This window comes from Schistocerca cancellata, chromosome 9 (assembly GCF_023864275.1).
Source record: "Schistocerca cancellata isolate TAMUIC-IGC-003103 chromosome 9, iqSchCanc2.1, whole genome shotgun sequence".
Lineage (NCBI taxonomy): Eukaryota > Metazoa > Arthropoda > Insecta > Orthoptera > Acrididae > Schistocerca > Schistocerca cancellata.
This window is the reverse complement of record NC_064634.1, coordinates 151613576-151637626: the sequence shown is the minus strand read 5'-3', so window position 1 is coordinate 151637626 and position 24051 is coordinate 151613576. Positions and strand designations below refer to the sequence as shown.

The 24051-nt window shown below is 42.6% G+C and overlaps 1 protein-coding gene across 1 annotated transcript in view; it reads left to right on the top strand.

Annotated features, from left to right (window-relative positions):
• Positions 1 to 12524: 12524 nt before the first annotated feature.
• LOC126101246 (vitamin K-dependent protein C-like) overlaps positions 12525 to 24051 on the top strand; it is a 76392-nt gene continuing 64865 nt past the window's right edge. Inside the window, exon 1 of the mRNA XM_049911933.1 lies at positions 12525 to 12645. Coding sequence (XP_049767890.1) covers positions 12525 to 12645 — 121 coding nt within the window. The remainder of the gene's footprint in view (positions 12646 to 24051) is intronic.

Below are 24051 nucleotides of genomic sequence, written 5' to 3'. Positions count from 1 at the left end.
CAAACTGCGGTACTGAGCATTTCGTTGGTGTACTCGTCTTCCGATATGGACCTGGAAAACAGAGGGCCACTGCTGCACGTCAAACTCGAAATTAGTAGGGGTCTCAGTGCTATTTTAAAGAACTGGATTTTAACTATCAAACTCAGGAAATCCCAGATGTACATGTGTTATGACAAAACACTTTTTAGAGAAAGGCCTCTTGTACTTACCTTACAAGTATCAGATGTGTGATATCATCCCGTAAAGTGCGTTAGAGGAAATGTAGGGCGGTAGAAACACGGGTCTGACTGTAACAGGCTTTCAAAACTTACAATACTCTTCGCCTGTAATAGATCTTAATAACAATGTTAATAACACTCGGGTGAAATCATTGTGTCTCGAATATCTGATTTTGATCGAGGTAGTCTAAGAGGAGAACAACATAGGGAGATGATATATATAGCGTGACTCTAGAAAAATTGAAAACCACTTATGGTATACGTCTCCTCTATATGACACGTTTTGGTTCTTCGATCCTAATTCGTCTTCTGTTTCAAAAACAAAAATAGTCAATACACTGAATCACGAGACCGAGCTATGAAACGGAAGTATTAAAAGGTTTCAAGAAGAAATCAATCGACTAACAGAATTCATCAGCCGTGGGGTAGGGCAGTTTATTTCTAACAAAACAAGACTAATTCTACCACGTTCCATGTGAGCAATGCGTTCCTTAAAAGACATCCCGTACTGCGGCATTAAAATTAAGATTTTGTCGACACTCTACACCTAGTCAGCAAAGTGAAAGTTGTAAATCATCTGGGAGACAGAGGTGCCAGGCTCATGTAGCACTACAATAAATTATTTACCAAAACCAGTCATCATGTGCTTGTGATGGCATCCCAGTATTGCCGTAAGTTTCCAGGCGGATAAAAAGATCGTATGAGAGATCAACGATTTGTTAAGGCAAATTTGATTTGTCCATCACATTTATCTCCCAAATATTGTACGTAGTAACATTGGTGATTGAATTGATAACTTTAGTACAACAAATTTAATGATGAAGTTTAGCATTACTGTTTGATCAGTTACTTAAGTGTAACAGTTCTTATATCAAAATTAATTGACACTGTAATGACCTACGCTCCCGGCTTCGCCGGTAGCACGTGGAGCGATAGGTTCCGACTGTTTCACCTACAAAAAAACTTTTTTTTAAATAGTAGCAACAGCGATATTTTTATAGTCGTGAAATATATTCAGGTTGCACACATTAAGAGTACGAAATTAGAAAGTCTACACCTGAGGGGTAAATAATCACTTTGAATGAATTCCAAGGGTAGGAAATCAGGACGAGGCTTAATCCTAGATTTCGGATTATTTAAAATGTCTGTAAATCCTTTGTATGTTGGCTGTGTAGGTGAACAAGTTACGCTCAGCATGTATTAACAAACTGAGGCAGTGCTACTGCTTCCAATAGACTACATCAGGTCGCTAATAAACTATGAACAGGAGACCAGCCAGGAGAGAAATTTTCATATCGGCACAAACATTTCAGCATTTATAGATGTATTTTTCAGTTCGTTAAACCGGAGAAATGAAGAAGGGATTTGTGTAACTTCAACATATCTCAAAAGGCTAATAAGTCAGACAAATACAATACACAGTGGGAAAGCGTAATACAGCTAGTTTTATAGTTGGTGTGGCAAAAGGATTTCCATTATACTGAAATAATGTACAGTTCGGATATCGAAAAGAAATGACACAGTTTAAAAACAAAGGTATAGAATCAGTTGGTAATGAGCTTTTATATTCAATGCAGTTAAAGACAGTGAGTGTAAAGTAGCTATGCATGAGGAGTAGTATATTTATTTATTTATTTCACTTATTTGGTGACTTTAAAGACACGCGTAAATTTAATTGTGTGGTCTAAATGAAAAAAAAATGTTAACTGATTTCTACTTCCTAGAGTATTACGTGAGAATGAAAATATAACAGTATGCTAATTAGCCTCGGCGTATTGGTTCTTTAAAGAGCATGGACTCAAAAATTTATTGTGGACCCACACAACTCTCGAAGAATACTCCTCTTACCATCATATTCAGGCTGTGGCAGTCGAATCCTGGCTCTCGGCGTAAGCTGAAAAGTAAAATCTGAAAACTAACGTTGCTCTCCGCTGCGGCTCATTGCTGTGAAAAAATGTTTGTTAAATGTTAAATCGGGCGATCTCTGCGCTTCCGCTATGATCTCGCTTTTTAGATCGACGCGTAATTGCGGACGTTGAGGCGGCGGCCGCTGTTATTGTGGAGTTGTAAACGTCTTAAGAAAAATTAAACCAATGCATGGAACATGACACACGGCTCACTGTACATTGAAATGACTCAAATAGAAACTTTCATGTACTATATTAACAAGGTTAACAGCATAAAAGCTTACACTGCTTTCGTGCAGCAAGATGTCTGCCTCTTAACACTAGAAAAACGCTAAGGAAGAGGAAGAGAAGAACAACGCTAAGGAAGAGGAAGAGAAGAACAATCTAGAAGCGTTCTGGTCCCTTATTAACATCATAGAGATTAATACATTTTAAGAATTTACTCCTTGATACTAAGATTAAAATTTAATATTTACAATAAAACATGGATATTTTCCGCCGCCTATGCAGTCGGTGAAACACATAAGGTTCGTGAAAATTTACTTCATCGTATAATATTTCTCGTTCCAAGTTTTTTTGTTTTAAATGTCTTTACGACAGAATCGTAGCTGGGACGGCACAAGTGGATGGAGTGGAAGAGAAGTTATTTGAAGACGAACCAACCCGCAGTTGTTTTCGTAAATATAATGCGATCAGTGGTGGCTAGTTTTAGGAACAGGAGGAAGTTTAATTTGGCAATTACGTCAGATTCCCATTCGATAAGGCCAAAGATCTAGTTTCGGAAATTATAGAGTCCTCGGAGATTTTTTAGCGTAGGTTGTTGTATTAATGCTGAATATCGTAGCTGCTAAATTAGCTTCTCCGAGAGCGTTTCGTGCAGCAAGATGTCTGCTTCTCAATACCAGAAATAAGCGAAGGAAGAGGAAGAGAAGAACAATCTAGGAGCGTTTTTGTCCCTTATTGACATCACAGACATTATTACAGAGTTACTCCTTGATACTACGATTAAAATTTAATATTTACAATTAAACATGGATATTTTCTACCGCCATTGCGGTCGGTGAAACACAGAAGGTTCGTGTACATTTATTTCGTTGTAGAATATTTCTCGTTCCAAGTTTTTGTTTTGTTTTAAATGTCTTTACGACACAATCGTCGCTGGGACGGCACATTGCCCCCCAAAATGTTTGTGGCACATCAATTTTTTTTATTGTGGGGCACGAATATTTCTTTCCGTGCGTCCACGGCACCCGCACACCTTGTAAAGTCATTACGGTTCACACTTTAGTAACAATTTTAACATCTCGTCGAGATTACAAGTTCTTTTAGTTTTAATTTACATTCGTAGTCATTTAGCAAAACATGGACTCACACAGTGTTTAAAGAAGATAAACATTGCATCCACAGGTAATGAAATTATAATGAATAAATCTTCTGTGGCTTGGTTTTGTAAAACGATGTAACTAAATTGCTATACCGTGGTCGTATCTTACTTTGACTTTTTGCAGTTCAGTTTGTGCTCAGAAGCACTCATATATGGGATACTCTAACATTTTGAAAATTCCCAGTGATTGTGACTATTCGCCCCCCCCCCCCCCCCCATTTGGGCAAGGCCTGAGAGAAACCACGGGGGAAAACCTAGGCGGAGCGATAGACTGCCTCATTTTCATCGTTATTGAACTACTACTTACGCAAGATCTCTATAATACAATTGAACGTGTTTGACTTTTGCCATGATCTTGGCGAATGTGAAGCTGTGTATGATAGATCGTTCATTCGTTGCGGAGAAAGCTGATCTGCGTTGCCCGGTGCGCGCAGGCGCAGAATCCGTTGGCGCGCCGGTTGTGGCCGGCTGATGCAGCGCCTCGCCCCCGCCATCTGTCGGCAGCTGGGCAAGTCGGAGTGGAGTGAGGTCCGCCCCCCCCCCCCCGCCTCGCTGACAAGGCTCAGCATAGCAATTCGTCTCCGTCAGTGTACATGAAAAATCACACAGACAACATAACTCTCTCTTCCCGCTATTGACGTTATAACTAGTGGGAAAAGGACGAATCATTAATTTGGCAGGTAGTGTGAAGCTTTCGCCGGTCTTGAAGTCACAAGCTAGCACGTCGTGGCAGAAATGATGACATGTTTTGTATTGACACGTCGTTCACACGTTATATTGTTTTCGTGTACACGTCTCACATTACTTTCGTGAATGACATTTTATTGCACACGTCGCACTCGCAGGCACATTTTAGGGTCCAATGACGAGTACATTACTACGAGGGCAGTTCAATAAGTAATGCAACACATTTTTTTTCTCGGCCAATTTTGGTTGAAAAAACCGGAAATTTCTTGTGGAATATTTTCAAACATTCCTGCTTCGTTTCGTAAAGTTTCATTGACTTCCGACAGGTGGCAGCGCTGTACGGAGCTGTTAAAATGGCGTCTGTAACGGATGTGCGTTGCAAACAACGGGCAGTGATCGAGTTTCTTTTGGCGGAAAACCAGAGCATCTCAGATATTCATAGGCGCTTGCAGAATGTCTACGGTGATCTGGCAGTGGACAAAAGCACGGTGAGTCGTTGGGCAAAGCGTGTGTCATCATCGCCGCAAGGTCAAGCAAGACTGTCTGATCTCCCGCGTGCGGCCCGGCCGTACACAGCTGTGACTCCTGCAATGGCGGAGCATGCGAACACACTCGTTCGAGATGATCGACGGATCACCATCAAACAACTCAGTGCTCAACTTGACATCTCTGTTGGTAGTGCTGTCACAATTGTTCACCAGTTGGGATATTCAAAGGTTTGTTCCCGCTGGGTCCCTCGTTGTCTAACCGAACCCCATAAAGAGCAAAGGAGAACCATCTGTGCGGAATTGCTTGCTCGTCATGTGGCTGAGGGTGACAATTTCTTGTCAAAGATTGTTACAGGCGATGAAACATGGGTTCATCACTTCGAACCTGAAACAAAACGGCAATCAATGGAGTGGCGCCACACCCACTCCCCTGCCAAGAAAAAGTTTAAAGCCATACCCTCAGCCGGTAAAGTCATGGTTACAGTCTTCTGGGACGCTGAAGGGGTTATTCTGTTCGATGTCCTTCCCCATGGTCAAACGATCAACTATGAAGTGTATTGTGCTACTCTTCAGAAATTGAGGAAACGACTTCAGCGTGTTCGTAGGCACAAAAATCTGAACGAACTTCTCCTTCTTCATGACAACGCAAGACCTCACACAAGTCTTCGCACCCGAGAGGAGCTCACAAAACTTCAGTGGACTGTTCTTCCTCATGCACCCTACAGCCCCGATCTCGCACCGTTGGATTTCCATATGTTTGGCCCAATGAAGGACGCAATCCGTGGGAGGCACTACGCGGATGATGAAGAAGTTATTGATCCAGTACGACGTTGGCTCCGACATAGACCAGTGGAATGGTACCGTGCAGGCATACAGGCCCTCATTTCAAGGTGGCGTAAGGCCGTAGCGTTGAATGGAGATTACGTTGAAAAATAGTGTTGTGTAGCTAAAAGATTGGGGAATAACCTGGAGTATTTCAATGCTGAATAAAACAACCCCTGTTTCAGAAAAAAAATGTGTTGCATTACTTATTGAACTGCGCTCGTACATTACTGGCCTTTAAAATTGCTACACCACGAAGATGACGTGCTAAAGACGCGAAATTTAACCTACACGAAAAAGATGCTGTGATATGCAAATGATTAGCTTTTCAGAGCATTCACACAAGGTTAGCGCTGGTGGCGACACCTATAACGTGCTGATATGAGGAAAGTTTCCAACCGATTTCTCATACACAAACAGCAGTTGACCGGCGTTGCCTGGTGAAACGTTGTTGTGATGCCTCGTGTAAGGAGGAGAAATGCGTACCATCACGTTTCCGACTTTGATAAAGGTAGGATTGTAGCCTATCGCGATTGCGGTTTATCATATCGCGACATTACTGCTCGCGTTGGTCGAGATCCATTGACTGTTAGCAGAATATCGAATCGGTGAGTTCTGGAGGGTAATACTGAACGCCGTGCTGGATCCCAACGGCCTCGTATCACTAGCAGTCGACAGGTATCTTATCCGCATGGCTGTAGCGGATCGTGCAGCCACGCCTCGATCCGTGAGTCAACAGAAGGGGACTTTTGCACACAACAACCATCTGCACGAACAGTTCGACGACGTTTGCAGCAGCAAGGACTATTAGCTCGGAGACCATGGCTGCGGTTACCCTTGACGCTGCACCAAAGACAGGAGCGCCTGCGATGGCATACTCAACGACGAACCTAGGTGCACGAAAGGCAAAACGTCATTTTTTCGGATGAATCCAGGTTCTGTTTACAGAATCATGATGGTCGCATCCGTGTTTGGCGACATCGCGGTGAACGCACATTGGAAGCGTGTATTCGTCATCGCCATACTGGCGTACCACCCGGCGTGATGGTATGTGGTGCCATTGGTTACACGTCTCGGTCACCTCTTGTTCGCATTGACGGCACTTTGAACAGTGGACGTTACATTTCAGATGTGTTACGACCCGTGGCTCTACCCTTCATTCGATCCCTGCGAAACCCTACATTTCAGCAGGATAATACATGACCGCATGTTGTAGGTTCTGTGCGGGCCTTTCTGGATACAGAAAATGTTCGACTGCTGCCCTGGCCAGCACATCCTCCAGATCTCTCACCAACTGAAAACGTTTGGTCAATGGCGGCCGAGCAACTGGCTCGTCACGATACGCCAATCACTACTCTTGATGTACTGTGGTATCGTATTGAAGCTGCATGGGCAGCTGTACCTGTACACGCCATGCAAGCTCTGTTTGACTCAATGCCCAGGCGTACCAAGGACTTTGTTACGGCCAGAGGTGGTTGTTCTGGGTACTGATTTCTCAGGATCTATGCACCAAAATTGCGTGAAAATGAAATCACATGTCTGTTCTAGTATAATATATTTGTCCACTGAATACCCGTTTATCATCTGCATTCTTCTTGGTGTAGCAATGGTGTATTTAGCAGGCATCCGTTGCGCCGATGCGTTCGCTGTATTTCTAACAGTCCACGCATAGCAGAACAAATGGGTATTGCTAGTCTAAGTGAAAGTATAGTCTACCTCAAAGACAGTGGCCTTGTGTTCGTTTTGTGTTAAAGTTGCCACACTTTTAAAGAACACACACACAGTTTTTCGAGCACGATATTGTCGTTTTCCGTGTCTTTTCACTATATAACTTTCAATATATGCACTTCACCACCTACAATAAAGACTTTAACTTTTGCAGTTTCACATAGTTCAAGGTTAATTGTCTCGGCTAGCAAATTCAGCACTGACATTTTTAAATTCAAGTCAGACTGTTTTTCACTTCACTCAGGATTCTACAGTTCTTTCCTTTAGAAATTACATATATGTACGGATGCACACGTATTGCCCGAACTCTTACGGGACTCGGTAAGATTGTCTGCCGTGAGTAATGAGTGTAATGGGCAGGGGCACTACGAATGTAGTGTGTGGACATTAAGTTGGGAATGAGGCTCTCACGGGGAGCGTGCAAGGGATAAATCCCTGCAGTCGCACTATCCTCTGTGCCCTCGGTGGCTCAGATGAATATTACAGTTCATAACGCCGGCACAGTAACTCAGCGTGTTCGGTCAGGGAGCTGGTTGGCCTCTGTAATAAAAAACTGAGTGAAAGGCTCAACAAACGAACTTGAACGGATGTCATGTGACGAACGCAACGACCAAACACAACGATCAGCGACGAAAAAAATGAAAAAAAGATGGATAGAGCGTCTACCATGTAAGCAGAAGGTCTTGGGTTCGAGTCCCGGTCGGAGCACACATTTTCAACTGTCCCCGTTGATGTATATCAACATCTGTCGACAGCGTTGGGTCTTGGTTTAAGTATCATTCAGCAAATTCATTATAATATTCTTTTGGCTCACATAAGCCAGCGTCTAAAAGCATAACCTGTAAACTTTCATAAATTACTCGAAAGCTTCGGTAGTACTGGCCGTGGTTTTCTTGCGTGCGTGACATTTGCAATACGGTTCGATTACCCATGTTTACAAGACTTAGTTCTCCGCACTAGAGGTCGATTACTGCGTCCCTCTGGCGTAGGAACTCTATTCCCAGGATGCAAGCAACCATCAACCCTTTAACTAATACGAACGAGCTCTTTATGCTTTCATTTCCTACTCTGAACTCAACTTGCACCTCGTGCCTTCTCACTTGAAACCGTGCGCCGATTGCGCCTATCACTCGGCTATTGCTAACCGGTAAGACAGTTATACTGTTATTTCGACTTACGTGGTTTTACAATTCTAGACTCAGGACGTTCGCCGACCCACCTGTGTCCCCTATCACCTGGATCGGAACGCCGTTCATATCTGCTTGTACTACGGCCTGCATGACATCTTTATCGGTTTGTTGACACTTCTGAATCACTTTCATTAATTCATCCTCAAATTTAACTCTGTTATTGTACCTCAGCATTTTTAGATTTGCATCTTGTGAGTGGCATGTGCCCTCACAACACCTCACAGCCAGCAATGGAGAGCAAATTGTGGCTGATTTTAGTTTGACGCGTCGGTTACAGTGGGTTGACAGTTGCCGGTCACCTCCACTATCTTCACATTACGATTCTGATTATTATTATGATTGTTGGGTCAGTTGTTTTGTCTCCCCTGTGGTGTAGTTTGATAAGGCGTATTGTTTTCATACTGCTGCTGGCTGCTGTGCCCATTGTGGCACCGTATTTGTTTGCCACTGCGCTGGTTTTTCATTGTACTCTCGCCCTGGGTTACGGTTACTCCGCCACTACGAGTTACCGTTACCATTGTATCCCTGGTTCATGCGCCCGTCGTGACGCCTTTTCCTACATTGATTCGTATACCCATTACCATTGTTCGACCATTACCATTAGGTGTTCGGTTAATACTGTTGCAGTCGTTTTCAGCTTTTTGCTTACTACAACCGGCACGATTAAATTTACCTTCGCTTTTCATATCTTCGATAAGCAAATCAACAGAGTCAACAACCTCCATAAACTGTTCAAAGTCATATTCTGGTACATTAATAAAGAACTTTTTTATGTCACTAGGTAATTTCATTTTAATTAGCCTGATTATGTTTCGGTCAGACATTATCTCATCCCAGTATCTAGTCTTATTGATATATTTTAAAAATGCTTGAGGAGTGCTCCCAGTCTTGGACTGAACATCTCAGAACTGTACATCTCCTTCCTTAATCTTTCCTGTATACAATTCGACTAGAACTTTTGTAGAAATGCGTACTAAAACTGCTGCATGGTATGGCATCTCTCGGATGCGTCCGTTGCCCAGAGGGCCGCATCACCTTGTATCAGTGATACAGTGAACTGAATTCTTTGCCTTTCCATTCATCCCCGCGGAAAAACATTTCGGAAACTTTTAATGAGTACCACGGGGTGTACGGTACGCTTTTCGTTGTTGAACCGTTGAAACTGCCTATGTTTAATCACATTACCCTCTTTACGGTACGGTGAATTACCATAGTCCACTTCCATCCTTATATCCGGCGGTGAACGGTAAGGCATTCCGCACTGTGAATTACTGTTGTCAACGGTGGTGCATGCGCGTAATCGCTCTGCACATTGTTTATGTTATTGCTCGTTTCCAAGCCAGGAATCTGACTGGCTACAGGTCTTCGACTGTCAGCTTGCTTTTCCAGTTCGGTTAGTCTCCGAGCGACATCTCTTTGGCAAGTGGGTAGCTCCGCTGGTACACGCGACTCTAGCTGAACTAATTCTGCTTGAATTGCGGCAGCGCTAGCGTCGGTTTTCGCGCTCAGATCCGCTGTCGCTTGTTCAACAGCTGATTTTACGCTTACTTCGATCGCTGATGAGATTTCACGATCCTTTACAGCTAGCCAATCATCAAACACTTTTTCGGCCTTCTTTGCTTGGCGTCTAGATGTTTGTCTACGTTCTGACGTGCCACAAGTTCTACATTTTCGACAAGATTTGCCAAGTTTTGAACTTCGTCTTTAAGGCTAGTGTGAGATACTTGTAAATTTTGCACCTTACTAGTTAATTTCTGGACTAGGTCCGGTATTTCTTTGTATACGCTACGCATTTCCACAAGTTCGGAAAGTATGTTACTCAGTAGTTTCCTAAAAATTTGTTCTCTTTTGTTATGTTTCTGATCGAGTCGTCCAAAAATTCTTCGAAGCGGTCGGCAATAGGTGAATACACCGGTGTTCTACCCATCCTTCCACTTGTCTCGTTCCTCCCCCCCCCCCCCCCCCACGCAGTTCCCTGGCATATGCACTGGGGTTATAGGTAACACTTGTTCATTACTCTGTGGTGCATTATTTGGTATCCACAGAGCCTCGTCCCCGCTTCGTAAAGTATGTTTTGCGATGCGTTGTTTTCTACTTCCATATCTAGCAAATGGTGCTCGTCAGATACAGGTGGCTTTGTCTGACCTACTTTACCAATCATGGATTTAATTTGGGACAACTAAAAGTTCAAACACCAACACAAATGTAAATATATCCCTTCCAAAATAAAACACAGAAATACATACACAAATGCACTCACTACACTGTTAGCACTGCTTACCGCTTTTCCCGAGGATTTTTCACGTGCCTATAGCTTTGATATTTCGCACAACATTTTCAGGACTCGTGCACTTTAAGCCTTTTGTTATACAGGTTTTCTGTTTCAATCCCTTTCGTTTCCTTTCTCAAGAATATCTTCTTTCTTTCGTCTCAGGCAGTTGGTTGTTGTGCATGAAAAAAATTTTTTTACATAGACTTTAAAATCATACATTGGTTATGTAAGTACATAAAAAATCACATACATATACATATATAAATTTTCATGCCCCAAATTGTATTATTGGGCGCCAAATGAAGTGGCTATGCATGAGTAGTAGTATATTTATTGGTGACTTAGAAACTCGCCTAACTTTAATTGTGTGGTCCAAATGAAGAAATTGTTAACTGATTTCTACTTCCTAGAATATTACGCGAGAATGAAAATATAACAGTATGATAATTAGCCTCGGCGTATTGGTCCTTTAAAGAGCATGGACTCAAAAATTTATTGTGGACCCACACAACACTCGAAAACTCCTCTTACCATCATATTCAGGCTGTGTTAGTTGAATTCTGGCTCTGGGCGTAAGCTGAAAAGTAAAATCTTAAAAGTAAGGTTGCTCTCCGCTGCGGCTCATTGCTGTGAAAAAATGTTTATTAAATGTTAAATCGGGCGACCTCTGCGCGTCCGCAATGATTTCACTTTTTAGATCGACGCGTGATGGTGTCCGTTGAAGCGGCGGCCGCTATTATTGTGGAGTTGTAAACGTCTTAAGAAAAATTAAACCATTGCAATGAACATGACACAGGCCTCGCTGTACATTGAAATAACTCGAATAGAAACTTTCACGTATTATATTAACAAGGTTAACAGTATAAAAGCTTACATTGCTTTTGTGCAGCAAGATGTCTTCTTCTTAACACCAGAAACAAGCGAAGGAAGAGGAAGAGAACAACAATCTAGGAGCGTTCTTCCCCCTTATTAACATCATAAGTATTATTACATTTTAAGAGTTTACTCCTTGATACTAAGATTACTATTTAATATTTACAATAAAACATGAATATTTTCCGGCGCCTGTGAAACACATAACGTTTTTGTGCATTTAGTTCGTCATATAATATTTCTCGTTCCAAGTTATTGTTTTGTTTTAAATGATTTTACGATACAATAGTTGCTGGGACGGCACAAGTGGATGGAGTGGAATGGAAGGTAATTGAAGACGAACCAGCGCGCGGTGGTTTTCGTAAATATAATGCGAGTAGTGGTGGCTAGTTTTTGGGACAGGATGAAGTTAAATTGGTCAATTACGTAAGATTCCCTTTCGATAAGGCCAAAGATCTAGTTTTGAAAATTATAGAGGACTCGGAGATGTTTTAGCGTAGGATGTTGTGTTCTTGCTGAATATCGTAGCTGCTAAATTAGTTTCTCCGAGAGCGTTGTGGAAAAATGCTTCCGACAACTAAACCCTAACGCACGTATATGACAAAATTTCTTGAATAATCGGTGTCCACATGCGCAGGATATTACTGAATAAAAACAGCGAATCTTATCAAATGTCCCTACTGCTTTTACTCTCATTTTTAGGAGCAGTAAATACTGCGAAAGGTGTACTATAGCAAAAATCTGTTGAATGCATTCGTCTGCAGTGTATTTCTATCTCATAGACGTAGATGAGGGATCAAAGAATTATAGATATCTTAAAAATACATTCTTTAGCCTACGACGAATAGGGAGTTTGGTAGTTTATACAGATGGCGGCAGCGAGTTCATAACGAATCTAAAACAGACATGTAAAGACTTGCTAAGAGATGACCGAGACGTTATATAAGGTGACGCGATGGCCGGCTACTGCACTAATGATCCGGCAGTTGCAGCGAGAACACTGACTATGCACCTCCTGCTCACACTTGTGTCTGCTTTGCTGGCAGTTACGGCGAGGACGACTACTACCAAACGGGGTGAGTCTACCTGCTAGTGAAGGTCATTTTTCACAGTGAAACGTCTAAAACGGACATTTGATTGACCATAAAGTTATATAGCCACTGTTTTCATTGCCAAGAGTTAATGTGTTTATAATGTCTGCTGTTTTCATCTCCCCCGTATGTAACGGCCTGTTATTGTTTCCTCGTGTCTGCCAACCTCTTCATCTCAGAATGTCATTTACGTTTAACATCTTCAATTACTTACTGTTTATAGTCGTTTGATATTGTGCGATGTTTCAAAGAAACATGAAAAATGTCCTTGTTCACAATGGCTATTTGCAATGGAACTGTTACGAAACAAATGCAATGTGTGAAGAATGAAGACAAAGAAGTAGTTAAAAAGTAATAAATATGACATTATCTATAAAAAGAGTATATATATTGCATCTCTCTTCCACTGTCAAATTTTGCACTCAGTGAAACTCACTGGTAATATTGAGGTTACATTTTAGTATCTTAACACATGTCCTACCTTATCGTTCCTCCTTTTAATTGGTGTTATTTATATATTCCTTTCCATGACGATTCTGCACAGAATTTTTACGTTTCCTATGTGAGGTACACATGTAGTGCTGTGGGGCGATGGTATGGTTGGAAACGACGAACAAGCTTCACACGCCGCAGTTGCTCTATGAAAGCTTTTTATGTTCCAGGATGTTAGGTTGCCATCATCTGATGTTATGGAACTTCTTATAAAAGTGCCATGTTATATTACATGAAGTCAAAGCATAATGTGCGCTCCAGACACACACACATATCTTTATAAAAAACACATCGTTGATAAATTGCTCGTTATTGTGGCAGGCTTGGGAGAGTCGTGTCCGACGCCGATGTGCATGGATACAAGGAGGACACTATCGACTGTGTGCATTTTCTCAACAACGTTATTTTTATCGGGATATGTATACACATGCTATGCCTGTTGTGCTTTGATTTCATATAATATGACATGGCATTTTTATAACACGTTCCGTAAGATCAGATGATGGCAGAATAAGACTATTGAAGCTGGTCATCTTGGAACAATGAAAGTTTCTAGATAGCGATCGCGGCATACTGGACGTGTTCTTCATTTCCAGCCAGTTTCATGCAGTCAGTCAACTTAATCTTCTGTGTCCTTCTGTAAAATTACATCTCTTCGTTACTGGTTTTCCCTCAGTCAGTGCTTCTTGAACATTTTTTTTTCTCCAGGTGTGTACGAGTCTATACAGAACTTCCAAGTAATGGTCTATTTTTTATACCAGTAGATTTACTCTGTCGAAGAATGATATCTTTGCCTGTGTTAGACAGCTTCTTATGTTCTGGAGTAACTCACCACTTAGAAAGTATTGACAAAAGTGAGCAGTAAGAACAATACGTGTTTTTCGCCCATGAACATCATGTTATCTCTTCAACGAACTACGCATTTTCATTGAGCTGTCACAATACGTATATTCGCTAACGAAATTAGTCATAAATAATGGTGTGTATGAGGCGGAACTACGGGCCTCATGGAAAAAGGGTGACCCGGTTGAGTCACGCAATTTGACTCTTAGTCTGATCACAAGGGGTGGCCATAATTGCATGCGTTGATCACGAAGGCTGACGTGAGGATCAATGAACTATGCTTGACGGGATGCATCTGGAACATCTCGGGTGGTTAGAAGTTAGTAGACAGAAATACAATTAAATACTTAGCTTTAATTCAGAATCAGCGATGAACGTCGATCTTGACTTTGTACAATAATATTTCCAAGTGCAGTTATAGACTGAACTGCGAATACTGCTTTACAATTCTGATTGCTTCACACATACAGATCAGTTGGCAATGCATAAACTGTATGTGGGGCCTGGCTAGGTCGTAGCTAATGACTTAGCTGAAGGCTATGCTAACTAGCGTCTCTGCAAGTGAGATCTCTGAAGCTATTACGAGTGAACCATTCCTATTAAAGTCGGTTGTAGAACTGGGAAGTGCGCTAGCTTGTCTCGTAAGACCAGCCGAGTGGCGGCGCTCGGTCTGCTAGCGTCGACAATGGCGACTCGATGTTTACTGACGGACCGCGGCCGATTTGAAGCCTACTACCTAGCCAGTGTGGTGACTTGCGGTGACACCACAAATAATCCATCACAGTGTGAGAAGAACGGCACTAGAGGCGACAAGACCTTCATTACTCATTATATAACATGTCAGCGACTCAAAAAGGAGTTCAATGCGCAGCAAACAAATTTTTTTAATCATCTGCTCAACAACATAAAATGTGTGGTCTAACAGGTAGCAAAGCATGTTTTAAATGTAATCGAAAATTGTGTCTCCTGGACAGCACCTTCCGTTTCACGGACGAACTTCTATTGAAAAACTGGTAGCCAGCAACAAGAAAACACTCATTGGTTTTAAGTGTACTACGTATAAAATATAATATTTTCATTTGTGTTAACATATATACATACCCTGTAAACTTACTCATTCCGCATCATTTGGATAAACACATCGTTCAAACAATACGACTAATAAAAAACCAAGAAGGAGTTGTGAGACATGAACGAAAGTTGGTGGGCATGTTTCTTCATCTGAAAGACTACTTCACTACTATCAACATCTCACTGTGTTTGAACGAGGTCATATAATAGGGCTACGAGAAGCTGGATGCTCCTTCTGCGATATTGCAGAAAAACTTGGCAGGAACGTAGCCATTGGACATGGTTGCTGGCACGGAAGAAAGAAGACGGGGCACTGGATGACCATAAGGCACTACCGAGAGGGAAGACCATCGTATTTGGGGTATGTTTCTGGCACACCATAACTGCATCTGAAACAACGATTTGAGCAGCAGTTGGCACCACAGTGACACAACGAAATATTACAAATCGATTACTTCAAGGAGAACTCCGAGCCAGAAGCCCTGTAGCATACATATCACTGTCACCCAAACATCGCCATTTGAGACTTCGGTGGTGCAAGCTAGAGCTCTTTCGAGGGCAGGGTGGAGACCTGTCGTGTTTCCTTATGAAAGGTGGTTCTGCCTCGGTGCCAGTGATGGCCGGGTAATGTTTCGAAGGAGACCAGCTGCAACCAACCTGTCTGTGTTCTAAACACTTTGGCCTTCACGTGATGGTCTATGGTGCGATTTCGTATGGATGCAGGAGGACTCTCTTGGTTATGCCACACACCATAACTGCAAATTTGTAGTCAGTCTTGTGATTCTACCTGTTGTGCATCTATTCATGAACAGCATTGCAGGGGGTGTTTCCCGACAGGGTAACGCTCGCCCACATGTGCTTCTTGTAATCCAGTATGCTCTACAGTGTCGGCATGTTGCCTTGCCCTGTTCCATCACCAGACCTGGCTTCAGTTGAACACGTATGGGTCATCATCGGACGACAACTCCAGCGTCATCCACGAACAGCATTAACCGTCCCTGTATTGAACGATCAAGTGTAACAGTCATGTAACTCCACCCCACAAACTAACATCTGGCACCAGTACAACACAAGTCATTCACGTTTGCATGCTTGTATTCAACATCCTGGCGATTACACCGGATTTCTGAATTGCGATAGTTTATCTCACGGTTATATTAACCTGTGATCTTGCAACGTAAAACAACTAAATATGTTGCCTAGACAAATATCTTCCGAAATTTCATTGCTCGACGTTAATTTTTTTTTTTTTTTTTTTGATATTGTGATTTTTTCCGTTAGGGTATTTATAAATTATTACATTCTTTTTAAGTTTGAAACTATTTCTCCCTTCTCGTGGATCTTGCATACCAGGTAGAATAGTTTCATGGCTGGAACTTTAAAGAATTTCAGAAAGGCTGAAGGAATGCTGTCTACTCCAGGGGCGCTGTTTCCACTTACATCTTTAAGTGCTCAACCACATTCTTCTCACCGTATCACCCATTTCATCGTCAATTTTATCTTCTATTTCTATAATATTGCCTTCAAATTTATTTCCCTTGTATAACCTTCTACTCCACATTTCACCTCTTTGCTTAGCACTGGCTTCCCATCTGAGCTCTTGGCGTACACACAGCTGCTTCTTTTCTTTCCAAAGGTGTCTTCAACTATTGTATTGCAGCGTCTCCCCTACTACTGCATGGTTCCACAGCTTTGCATTTGCTCTCCATCAATTATTTCTTAACTCTTTTGCACTTTCTATCAATTTAACTTCTCATTTGTCTCATTTGCTGCATTTCCATAATTTGTCCGATCGTTAACTAAAGTCAGTATCTCATGCGATACCCAAGTACGTATTTCTGCCAGGTATTGTCTTTTTCCCTATATAATCTTCTGCTACCTTCACTATCTTATCTCTCAAAGCTAACCATTTCTCGTCTATTGCATTCCTTTCGTGTTTTCCAGTTAAATGTCTAATTCCCTCTCGGAAGCTTTCCACAACCACTCGCTCCCTCTGTATATTCAGGTTACATTTCCTTAATTCCCATAATTTTGCAGGTTATTTAGCTGCAGTTCATATACAATACATTATTGTCTGCGTTCACATCTGTACCTGGAAACGTCATACAGTTTAAAATCTCGTCTCTACATCTCTCCTTTACCATTATATCATAAATCTGAAACTATCTTACATGGTCTTTAAACTTTCATTCCGTTCTTCCAGACTATAGTCTCCAACTACTTTTCTTTCTCTTTCTTTTCTTGTTATCGAACTCCAGTTCCAAGAAATACAACTAAGTTTTAGTCTCCCTTATGTATCTGGATAATTTCTTGTAACTCATCGTATATTCTTTCAGTCTCTTCAACTGCGGAGCTACTTGGCATATAAAGCTGTACTGCTATGGTGGGGCTTCGCGCGTATCTTGTCTATGATAATGCATTCACAGTGGCTTATTCTTATTTCTATTTACTTATTGATTATTAGGACTCTTCTTCCATTACACTTCTTTAATTTTGTATTTGCAACCCAACACTGACTTAGCCAGAATCCGTTTTCTTCCTGTCACCGCACTATATTCAAACTATACATAACTTCAACCTATCCGTTTCCCTTTTTAAACACTCTAACTTATTTACCTAATTAAAGATCTAGCATTTCACACTCCAACCACTAGAATACAAATTTTGTTTTTCTAATGGAAATATGTAACTGTGACGTCCCCGTCCATGAAACCGAATGAGGGACTACTCGTATTTTAACTCCGTAATACTTTAGCGAAAAGGGTTTTACCATCATTGAATTATAAGGTATAGCTGCATGCTCTCGAAAAACCGACGTGTGTAGTTCCCTTCGGTCTGAGCCTTTCGCAGTTCTTACACAGAAAGGCCACGTTGGTTAATATTACAATGCCAGATCTGCAAATCTTGCAGACTGTTGTCCTTGCAACGACTGAAAAATCTGTTGCTCCTCTTCAGGAACCACGGGTTAATATGAGATCTCCTCGGATTCTTCTCCGTTGTGGTTGCATCTCCAGCACATCTGTCGGTGTCTTTGTGACATGCGAACGATGACACATCGTCGAGGTCCAAGGTTCATTCATGGTGGGAGGGGGGGAGGGACCCTTACGTTAAGACCTTCTTAATTTGAGTAATTCTTTGTTGGCCTCTGGCTCTTATTATTACATATTCCATGTTGTCGGTCTTTCTCTATTGCACGTTTCCGTTTTGATGGAGTTTTAAAACAACTTGCACCAGTTTACGTTGTCGGACTGTACAACAACACTGTACTTTGTCTGTTGTTGGATCTTTAGGGGGCAAAACGGATATGGCCGAGCGGTTCTAGGCGCTGCAGTCTAGAACCGCGTGACCGCTACGGTCGCAGGTTCGAGTCCTGCCTCGGGCATGGGTGTGTGTGAAGTCCTTAGGTTAGTTCGGTTTAAGTAGTTCTAAGTTCTAGGGGACTGATGACCTCAGAAGTTAAGTCCCATAGTGCTCAGAGCCATTTGAACCAAAACGGATAAAATCGAGTGTGTCGATAGTATTACGCCTGTCAATGAAAAATAAGCTGTGATGTTTTATTCATTAGGACTCCATAGTCAGGAGTTAATTTGTCATTCAGCATAAAGCATTATTAAAGGTTACCTTGACAAAAATGCTTCGGTACGCCAAATCGCATCATCTACATACATCTTTCATCTTCTGTATTTGATAGACTGTACCTGTTTATCACACATGAAACTCCGTGTCTCATTATATCTCAGAACTCCAGCAGTTACAAATAAAAAGAAACTGACAGACAGTTAATAAGTACAATCCATTTTGTTTTGTACAAGCGAGGTCATTATACGTCATGGAGACGCAGGTGCATATAATCTGACAGGTGAAAGATAAATCTCCTTCCATATACTAATCACGAAGCAAAAATACACGTATATCAAATAACAGCTTAGTTCCCACATGGCGATAACACTGAAACATACAGACAATGAAAAGCACATAATACAGGAGAGGAGAAAGCTGTGGTCATAGGTGACTACCTGATGTTGTGACGATCGCTGCTTGGTCAGTAAAACGCCTGGAAGCTTCACTGCAAGAAGCGTCGAGTCGATGGATGACTCGGCAATAGGGCTCTCTATTTTGTAGACAGTTATCTCTGATACGTGCGTGGTTTAGGGCTTGATCTCTTTAACCTTGATAGCTGTAGGATAGTGTCATTCAGGTCGTCTATGAAGTAATACATCACCCAACTAATAAAGTAAGAAGTGCATTTTAGAGCTCTTACACCTCACGTAAGAGGGACTAATATATGGTGTCAAGGGCCGGCCGCGGTGGCCGAGGGGTTCTAGGCGCTTCAGTCCGGAACCGCATGACTGCTATGGTCGAAGGGTCGAATCCTGCCTCGGGCATGGATGTATATGATGTCCATAGGTTAGTTAGGTTTAAATAGTCCTTAGTTCTAGGGGACCGATGATCACAGATGTTAAGTCCCATAATACTCAGAGCAATTTGAACCATTTTATGGAGCCAGTCTTCTCAGTGGGTATCATATACTATCCTCTCTCTGGACTCAGTAGACCTAAAAGACAGCCAGTTGATTCTTACATTCTTTCTGATATTGTTGAGGGCTGCCCTGCAACACATTCACGTGCATAGAACATTCCGCTGACAACCGAGAAGGAAATCTTTGGAACGTAAAGGCCATTATAACGATTGGCTTAACTAAGACGCGAAATAATTAACGACGGTTATTGTCCGCCAGGGAAGCGATGACGAGATACTGCAAAATGGTTAAAATGGCTCTGAGCATTATGCGACTTAACTTCTGAGGTCATCAGTCGCCTACAACTTAGAACTAATTAAACCTAACTAACCTAAGGACATCACACACATCCATGCCCGAGGCAGGATTCGAACCTGCGACCGTAGTGGTCGCTCGGTTCCAGACTGTAGCACCTAGAACCGCACGGCCACTCCGGCCGGCCGAGATACTGCAGTACCTAGGTATAAAGATACCAGTAGTCCTTGCTCTGTCTTCAGTTGGGAGGAAACATGCATCATCAACAAACGTAATGAGATAATAAATGATCATTTAATGGAAAATATAAATATTAGTAAAAATTACTGAGTAGGATACATCACATTTATATTATCCACTCCATTCAGGAAATTAACGTTCTCAGCTAGAGGCGAAATACGTGGTCATAAGTTGTTTGGTTCGTGCTGTATCTGTGTTAACGTAAACCTTCCGTACCTGGACGAGAAAACTAACACCAGTCTAAATTAATGAACAGGCTGAATATGACAGTGATGAGTAGTCTCCGCAAGTCTTTCCTCATCCTTTGATATGGCCTCATTTCCTATGATCACTAATTCCTTCCTAATCTTCCCGCATCTGGTCTTTTCACACCTTGATTAACTGCCATCAACACTATAAGCAAATAAAATACGCCCAGCTGTCGGCGTTATAGACCATTAGTCATTTACTCCTGGCGCATTTCGGCGTCCTTCACGTACCGTATTGTTTTTCCTGTAACTCATGAATGACAGGAACTAAGGGTATAACGTGATAATATTTTTATTCGCCAACAACATAAGGAAAAATGTGAATTGCTAGAAACTTGTAGTTTCATTCCAGTACAGAAGTAAAATCGGTTTAAATCCTAATGAATGTATGTCGTTAACTGCATAACATACCTTAAAGACACTCCTATCTCTGTAATTTACCATCACCGTTCGTGTGTGGCTTTCTGCACTCTTGAGAATTATCGCTATCGGAATTAAATTTTTACGTGAGTTTCGCCTTTCTCATAGATAAGATAACCAGTACGAAAGCATCCTCTGCTTGCTATGGTTACGTGCACAGCTGCTCATCAAAAGTGGAACATCAGGAAGAATAGTTAATACGCGTACAGTGCGATAGAATCTATGAACACCACTTCGACATCTGTCCATGACAGGCCATTCAGTACCAACCGCCTTGTAATTCTCCGCCAATGGCGTCATTCAGATGTATTGTGGACAGACATGGGGTCAGTACACACAACTTCCGGCCGTTGCCAACTTACCAGAACTCGTAGTTGGTACGCCTCATCAACTAGCTCCGAAGTTTGTATCACGAGGCTTACTGTATCCCGGTACAGACCTCCCACCAAGAAAAAGAAAAAGCCACTGGCAGCTTCGAGAAACGAACCTGTGTCCTCTGCATAGTAATCGGAGAAACTGACCACTCAGCTACAGAAACAGACTTGCAGGAAGTGATTTGAGGTTTACAAGGTGCAAAATTTAGCACACAGAGCTTTCAACTCTGATATCAACAACGGTTCTAATCCAGCTGCACTATGAATGGTACTGAGGACGGATGATAGATACAGCATTCCAAGCTGCTTTAACTCTGTACCATAGTTCATATATGCCGGCCGGAGTGGCCGAGCGGTTAAAGGCGCTACAGTCTGGAACCACGCGACCGCTACGGTCGCAGGTTCGAATCCTGCCTCGGGCATGGGTGTGTGTGATGTCCTTAGGTTAGTTAGGTTTAAGTAGTTCTAAGTTCTAGGGGACTGATGACCACAGCAGTTAAGTCCCATAGTGCTCAGAGCCATTTGAACCATAGTTCATATATAGTGGCTGGAGGGTGATGGTGTGCCAATACCTTGGCAATCCATGAGAAGATGTTTTTCATGGTTGGGAGATCTGTAGCTGGATAGGTCAACAGTGGAAAACGCTCTACATCAATATAGGTCAGGGCAGCACGGGGTACATGAGGTCTTGTGTTATCTTGTTGAAAGATAATGTAATGGAGATCTTGAAAGTTGGGTAGTCTCCCGTCTTGTCTCGTCAAAAATGTAGCGCCTGAGTTCAAAGTACTGGCCGTGCCGACCAGAAGTGATGGTTTTATGTACCCAACGGCAGTGCTGGGCCCTTATTACGATGATGGATGCTATACGGTAATGTACAGTCTACTTGAAGCCTTTATACTCCGCCTCTATAGCAGACTGATGCGGAAGACATGGGTTTGAATACCGATAGAGCCTAGGGCTATTCGCTGTTTGTGCGACTGGTACGGGGTACACCCATCCTCATGATACCTACTGAGGAGCAACCTGACTGAGGTGACATGGCTCCCAGGTCTCATTGCAAAGGATGACTTGGCTGTCGGTGGATATCCCGTCAGCCTGCACATGGGCCTCATGTATTCTTTTTTTCCTACACATGAACGTCGATCGTGTCGCAGCAGGCACAACGATCGTCGTGCTGACAGTCTGTGCTGCTCCTAGACGTCGTTGTACAGTCCATATGTACGTGTTTTGCCGAAAACAGGCCCATACACATTGGTATCGTGTGGCTTACGTTTCTGACGTCGGCCAACAATGTGTCATTTCAGACGTTAGCAGCATGTGAGCACTGAGATCCTGCAAGGCCCTTCTGAAATCATCAAGTCCATATTCGGATGGCAATCGAACTATCATGACACTCGCAAACACCAGTATCGCAGAATGGTAAAACGCGAACTCCACAGACGACGATACTCTCCTTGTAGAATTCCGACTCGGGCTATGGGACGTTTCTCCATTGTATGTACACGAAGCATATCACGACCTTCTCAAAAAGAACCAACATCCAAATGCTCTTCCTGAATGAGAAACACTTTGTGTAATCTTTCCGTGTATTCACAAAGCAGTTGAAGTTTCTTCTATCTATTTACAGCGATTGTGCTGAAGTGTTAGTAATTTGCATATTCAACATAGACTACTGGCCATTAAAATTGCTACACCAAGAAGAAATGCAGATGATAAACGGGTATTCATTGGACAAATATATTATACTAGAATTGACATGTTATTACATTTTTACGCAATTTAGGTGCATAGATCCTGAGAAATCAGTACCCAGAACAACCACCTCTGGCCATAATAACGGCCTTGATACGCATGAGCATTGAGTCAAACAGAGCTTGGATGGCGTGTACAGGTACAACTGCCCATGCAGCTGTACCTCGATACCACAATTCATCAAGAGTAGTGACTGACGTATTGTGACGAGCCAGTTGCTCGGCCACCATTGACCAGACGTTTTCAATTGGTGAGAGATCTGGAGAATGTGTTGGCCAGAGCAGCAGTCGAACATTGTCTGTATCCAGAAAGGCCTGTGCAGAATCTGCAACATGCGGTCGTGCGTTATCCTGCTGAAATGTAGGGTTTTGAAGGGATCGAATGAAGGGTAGAGACACGGGTCGTAACACACATGAAATGTAACCTCCACTGTTCAAAGGGCCGTCAATGCGAACAAGAGGTGACCGAGACGTGTAACCAATGGCACTCCATTCCATCACGCCGGGTGATACGTCAGTATGGCGATGACGAATGCAAGCTTGCAATGTGCGTTCACCGCGATGTCGTTAAACACGGATGTGACCATCATGATGCTGTAAACAGAATCTGTATTCATCCGAAAAAATGACGTTTTGCCATTCGTGCACCCAGATTCGTCGTTGAGTGCACCATCGCAGGCGCTCCTGTCTGTGATGCAGCGTCAAGGGTAACCGCAGCCATGGTCTCCGAGCTGATAGTCCATGCTGCTGCAAACGTCGTCGAACTGTTCGTGGAGATGGTTGTTGTCTTGCAAACGTCCCCATCTGTTGACTCAGGGAACGAGACGTGGCTGCACGATCTGTTACAGCCATGCGGATAAGATGCCTGTCATCTCGACTGCTAGTGATAATAGGCCGTTGGGATCCATCACGGCGTTCCGTATTACCCTCCTGAACCCACCGATTCCATATTCTGCTAAAAGTCATTGGATCTCAACCAACGCGAGCAGCAATGTCGCGACACGATAAACCGCAATTGACCTTTATCAAAGTCGGAAACGTGATGGTACGCATTTCTCCTCCTTACACGAGGCACAACAACGTTTCACCAGGCAACGCCGGTCAACTGTTTGTGTATGAGAAATCGGTTGGAAACTTTCCTCATATCAGCACGTTATAGGTGTCGCCACCAGCGCTAA